The sequence below is a fragment of the Cyprinus carpio genome, chromosome B2 (genome assembly GCF_018340385.1).
Source record: "Cyprinus carpio isolate SPL01 chromosome B2, ASM1834038v1, whole genome shotgun sequence".
Taxonomy (NCBI): Eukaryota; Metazoa; Chordata; class Actinopteri; order Cypriniformes; family Cyprinidae; genus Cyprinus; species Cyprinus carpio.
In genome coordinates this window covers 2,301,666-2,307,665 of record NC_056598.1, presented here as the reverse complement: position 1 = coordinate 2,307,665, position 6,000 = coordinate 2,301,666, and the positions used below count along the sequence as shown (strand labels likewise).

At 39.9% G+C, this 6,000-nt stretch overlaps 2 protein-coding genes across 3 annotated transcripts in view; both read right to left on the bottom strand.

Moving 5' to 3' along the window:
- LOC109078689 (RNA polymerase II subunit D) overlaps window positions 1-437 on the bottom strand; it is a 3,972-nt gene extending 3,535 nt beyond the window's left edge. The window contains exon 1 of the mRNA XM_019093901.2: window positions 262-437. Coding sequence (XP_018949446.1) covers window positions 262-331 — 70 coding nt within the window. The 5' untranslated portion in view covers window positions 332-437. The remainder of the gene's footprint in view (window positions 1-261) is intronic.
- A 632-nt stretch (window positions 438-1,069) lies between these two features.
- Window positions 1,070-6,000, bottom strand: part of cacna1eb (calcium channel, voltage-dependent, R type, alpha 1E subunit b) — a 76,197-nt gene continuing 71,266 nt past the window's right edge. For both annotated transcript variants that reach the window (XM_042717704.1, XM_042717705.1), the window contains 6 exons: window positions 5,320-5,420; window positions 5,126-5,172; window positions 4,779-4,884; window positions 4,430-4,520; window positions 3,879-4,024; window positions 1,070-2,482 (listed from right to left, as the gene is read on the bottom strand). In XM_042717704.1, coding sequence (XP_042573638.1) covers window positions 1,931-2,482; window positions 3,879-4,024; window positions 4,430-4,520; window positions 4,779-4,884; window positions 5,126-5,172; window positions 5,320-5,420 — 1,043 coding nt within the window. In that variant the 3' untranslated portion in view covers window positions 1,070-1,930. The remainder of the gene's footprint in view (window positions 2,483-3,878; window positions 4,025-4,429; window positions 4,521-4,778; window positions 4,885-5,125; window positions 5,173-5,319; window positions 5,421-6,000) is intronic.

Sequence of the window (6,000 nt, the reverse complement as noted above, 5' to 3'; positions counted from 1 at the left end):
CAATACGAACAGCAAAACGAAGTACACATGTATAAACAAATAAATTTAATAAAACAAATATGCAAATACATTTCGGAAATCCAACAACACGAAATGTTCTGACTGTCGATTAAAAACAAGGTATCGTTAACAATGCGAGGTGTATGATGGGACTGAAGAGAATTATCTGAGTGCACTGAACATGCAGCGCTACAGAGCAGATGTGTGTGAGTTCAGAGAGCACGGACTGAGACGCGCGTGCTGTGCTTGTAATCTTCTCACCTTTAGGAAACATGAGCTGAGACGCGTCCTCCTCCACATCTCCCACATGAGCTGCTGCTCCTGCCGCCATCACACAGTCACTACAGCCGAGATACAGCGAGTATGAGTTAGCCTTCACTGTCTACTACATTACTACACTGTCTACAGCGATGAAATGAATGAAACACATTCCACTTCCGGTCAAGCGCCGAAGCGAAAAACTAGGAGTGGATTTACTCACAGCGCCACCTAGCGCTCTGTCGTTGAACACCGCCTCAGTGTAAACGTGGTCTCTTATTTACATTTACATTTATGCATCTTATGATGAATGCTGTACAGTCAGCAGGAGCTCTTGATATTCTTATTGCTGGTTTCTGTTTTTCATATATTTTATTGCATTACTGTATTGCAGTTATGGCACATACTGCCTCGTCTGCTTTCAGCACGTGAACAAAGCACTCCCTCAATCATGTCGAGTGACAGGAATCACATTGCGTTGAAGATAGTTTTATCTCAGTTTGAGCATCGCTCCCTCATTTTCTTCTAGCTGAGAGAGAATGTACTAACCACTTTCATGCATATGCACTGATGAGCCAAAACATTATGACCATGCGTAGGTGAAGTAAATATTGTTAATTATCTCCTAAGAAGGTCACGTGTGAAGGTCTGGATGATTTATATGCTAAATGAGCATTCGTGTAGTCAGTGTGCACAAGTAAAATAGCCAGATATCAGCTGTTGATACAATCCTGCAGTAGGGGAAATGTAATATAACAAGAGAATACTATGGAGAAAGTTAGCAAGAAACAAAAACAGCAGAAAACTAAGACAGGGTAAAAAGACAATATTTTATTAATTTAAACATAAAGTTATCAGGATGCTTATCATTTCAAATTCAGTAACAAAAATCCCAATTCCAAGTAGCCTGAAAGAACGATTAAATTACATATTTTCAAAGAAAAAATCTTTTAGTTTTAAAAACAAATCCTGAATCGATTGTGACATCAAATTTGACCGCGATGTCTTTAACCTTTGTCAGAATTTACATTTGTGAATGTAAACCCCTTTACAAGACATTCATCTAAACTAATTTTAAACATTGAATAATTAAAGCATCAGCTGTAAAATCTTATTTTTTTTTCTTCTTTTCAGTTTTAACAGCATTTTATGGAATCATATGAAAATTGTTTTTGACAAATTAGTTTTTTTTTTTTTTTTTTAAGTTTTTTAAGTTTAGTTACAGTGGCCTATTCACTTTAGAAACTGAACTTGAACTTCAAACAAAGTATATGCATTATTAGCGAATTTCAATAATGTGGCAGAGATGAATTAGAAACAAATGGCATTTTGGTAGAAAAAGACTTTAAACTTCAGAAACTGAGAAAAAAAAAAAAAGGACATTAAACGTAAGAAACAAGTTTAAGCACTTCACTCAATCAGCTCACTATCCCCAACTGGAAATAAAGCACTTAATACCTGAATCGGGCCTCAAATGTACGTACAGTATGTGATGCTTTCCAAACTCACTATCTGATGAGAAATTAAGAGAATATAAATATGAAGTCTTTCCGTTGCTCGTTTCACTGAACACGTTTAATTTGTATATCTATAAAACACCTCTTGAATATAGTGAGGATCAGCATCCACCTCAGTACATTTGTCCTGTTATGTCTCTGTTCTACTGACTGATCTAGTATTTGTCATCATCTGCATCGCTGAGAGCTTCGCCGCCAGCGAGGGATACGCTCTGTGCCAGTCTCTTCCGGAAGTGTCCGTTGGGCACCTGCCAGCCTATCCTTGACCTTGTGCGCATCGAGGCGCTGACCGTGTTCGCGCGGCCAAGACTGGTGGCCACCGCCGCCTCAAAGGTAAGAGTTTCCATAGGAGCGGCAGAATCAGGGCTGTGCTCTTCCTCTTGTAGGGCGAGGAAGGACTCGGAAGGATAGCGGCGTGCGGATGAACCCAGATATTCGTCCACTTCAAAATGGGTACTTTCCTGCTGTCTCGCTTCCTGGTCTTCAGCACCGTCATCCCACACAGCAGTGCTGCAGCACCCTATCATCTGCTGGACGCTTGGGTCATCATCGTCATCATCAGCGTGTGATGAAGGTTGCGTGTGGCACACTAAGGGTGAGTAGGAGATGTGAGGGTGTGAGCCGGTGGAGGTCTGGGACAGGCGACGCTTGCCGCTCGGGGTGCTGGACTCTGAGGTGGAGGGAACGGGGCTTTCGGAGCTGTTTCCCTGCGGAGAAATCAGATTTTAAGAAGATGATACAAAGTTAAAGGCTCCGTCTTCTGCTGTTTTGGAGAGTACCATGATGCATGCGCGCGGTTTGCGTCGTGGCACTCTCTGAAATGGCAGAAGGCGGTAACTCGGGAAAGAAGAATTGTTGAATAAACTCGTTATTTTTGTTTCCTTCATGCACAAAAATAATTCTTGTAGCTTTGCAAAATTAAAGTTGAGCCACTGATGTCACATGGACTGATTCTGTACTATGTTTCTGGACCTGAGAACATTTCAGTTGCGTTGCTGTCTATGCAGGGTCAGAGAGCTCTCCAACTTCATTAAAAATATCTTAATGTGTGTTCTGAAGATGAATGGAGGTCTAACGGGTTTGGAACAACAATTCATGACAGAATTTTCATTTTGGGGCAGAACTAACCCTTTAAGATACAGTATTAGGCTCATGATACAATACTTTTTTGCCGGGCAACTTAGGGCAATGTTGCTTTCAACAGGGAAAGATGTGAGACATATGACTGATTTAAAGTATCCAGATAGAAATTTGTTACCCATTCTCAACAGGAAAGTGCCCAAGCAACATTGCTCAAAAAGAGTTGTGCAGCAAAATTGCTCAAAAAGTTGCTCCATGTATCATCAGTTTTATAGTTTCTTAAAGGGATAGTTCACCCCATGATTTACTCATCTTCAGCCATCCTTTGTGTTTATGACTTTCTTCATTCAGACAAATACAATCTGAGTAACATTTAAAAATGGCATGGCTCTTCCAAGCTTTATAATGGCAGTGAATGGCTGTTGAGGATTTTAAGTCCAATCAAGTGCATCCATCCATCATAAAAAGTGCTCCAAAGACCTCTTGAAGTGAATCAGAGCATTTTTGTTAGAAAAATATGCAAATTTAAATGTTATAACCAGTAATCTCTAGTCTCCACTAACTAATGAATGCGCATTCACGAAAGAGGGGGATTCCAGCGGATTTTATGATGGATGGATGCATTTTTTTGACTTCTATTGGACTACAAAACATCAAAACAAATGCACCTCCAATATAAAACCTGAAAAACTGTCTCTTAAATCATCCTATGATTGATCATTTCCAAATGCTGGTAGCTGGTTTCTAGATGGTCTAAGCAAGTCATCCGCTGATTGATCAGTTCCAAAAACAGCTTGAGCCAGTCTTGCTCTGGATCTCACTGCTTAGTGTCTCAATTCTGGCTTATGGTCCCTGACAAAACCTAAACATAGAACAGGTGTTTCTTCTTTAATTTCTAATTGTCCAGCAGGGGGCAGAATTTGTAGGATAATGTTCAGTTACTTAATTTTTTTTTTTCTCAAAAAGCTGTGAGAGATCAGCTCAAACATCTATTTGTAAAGATTTTCTCACATGTTTGTTTACCTGTCTGGTGACCCCATGTACGCGCTCCTCACTGGGAGAGCGGGAACGAGATTTTGAGTTCGAGTTATCCGGGGAAAGTAAGAACCGTTGTTCTTTTGCTCGTCCTCGCACCTTTTCCATGTACTGTGTCTGGTCTGAGTGGGACACTGTAAATTGTGAAATAGATACACTAGGTTAAACCAAAGCCCCCAAGTTATAAACAAGGGATTTCATATCTTGTGCTGCATGTGTTCTCATGGAGATTCTCACAAAAGCATGACTACAGAACTGTTCAAGCCAAAGCAGAGCAAAGGGTAAGTTCTTGTGCTATGTGTGTATTGTATGTGCGATTTAAAGGTTAAATTGATAAAATCATATTTTCCAATTAAGTAACATGCTGTAACTTTCAGAACTTCCCCCTCGTCCTCTGGAGTGTTTGAGGTATGAGCATGCATTTTATCAGCTCTCGTCTCTTGCAGGGTGACTCATTGGACAAGCGTTGGCTGGTGTATTTGTGTATTCTGGAGTTGTGCTGTGTCTTCTCACTTTACAAGGCAAATGCAGTAACCAACCTGCAGCTTTGTAGCTCTTGTGTCTGGTTCTGAATGCATGTTCAGGTGGGCGATCTTCCCCCCACATGCCATTCAACCCTGATTCATCAACCTGCGCATCAGCATCACATTAGACAGTCAGCAAAACATCTTGTCAGTCAACTCATCATTCTCTATAGTATAGAGTTTATTTTTTACTATTTGTAATACTATGACTCATCATATATATTCCATAAAATTATTTGTTTTCACTATTTTAATTGCTAACCTCCTGAAAATATATTGTGTTTTTAAATCCAGAAACCAGGTGAGAAGAATGTATTTTTTTCCTGTCAACTATTTCAATAGGAAGGAGACCTTGTTTTGGTACCTGAGAGGCATCATAGTCTTCACTGCTGTCTGTACGGTGGGTCATGGGCTGCAATAACAGCTCCGGCGGTGATATGGGGCTTAAAGCCAAAAACCCTCCACTGGTCCTACAACACAGAACCACATCTTTAATACATACACAATACTTTGAGTGCAACCTTAAACACCTATAATGTAAGTCAGGGTGCAGTGTTCATAACAGTATAGTTTATGCAATAGTTTTTTTTACACTATTAAGCAGCAACGATAGGGGAAAAATTTGTATTGCATGCATTGGAGTATTTATTAAGACAGTTCAGTTATGTGCTATTTTAAACATGACCCTTCTTGGAAGACAACAGTGCTTACAAGGCTGATCCAGCGCTGTGAGAGATCAGGGGCAGGGTGGGACTTTTCTGTACAAAGGGGGGAAGAAAAAGAAAAGTACTGTGAAATGATAAGAAGGACAAAGCTTTATACTGTAGTATACACAAAACATATAACAAAAAAGGACAAAATAATGAGTACAAATTTGTCTAAATGTGAAAAAAAAGTCATCCTACCTGTGCCTCAATCTGTAGCCTCAACTTCTTGGCTTTGCTCTGCTTAAAGTAATCCATGATCATCATAGAAGCATAGATCTTTCCAACGGTCATGTCCGTGTCTGGAGATACATATATTCACAGTCATTATGAAAGTACAACAGATTCATTTAACCAAACCAAACTTTCAACATAGGCCAGTTTAATGCTCATAACACTGTTAAAATGGAAAGGTGTCATGTAATACAGAGCCACCAAAGGAATAAGGTGCTGCCAAAATAATTAGATGGCAATGCATTTCCACAAGAAACTTTGCATTTGCTTGCAAAACATTTGATGGGAACACTATGAAGCGGGAACAAAAACTGTAATCTTTCGTGAACGAATGCAACGTTTCTCTAGAGAACTCAACATGAATGCAATACTTTTGTGAGCAAAATAAAAATCATTGAGAAATAATTGTTTCCTTCTCCTTTAACATTTTAACATCTCTTGGGTTTAGAGAGAATGGTCTGAAAAAGAGAAAATAAACAGTGAGCAGCAGTTCTGTGGGCGAACATGCCTTGCTGAAGTCAGAGGAGAATGGCCAGGCTGGTTCAAGCTGATGGAAATGCAACTGTAACTTGTTACAGCTGAGCTATGCAGAAGCATCTCCGAATGCACAATACGTCAAACCTCGGAGCAGATGAACTACAGCAGCAG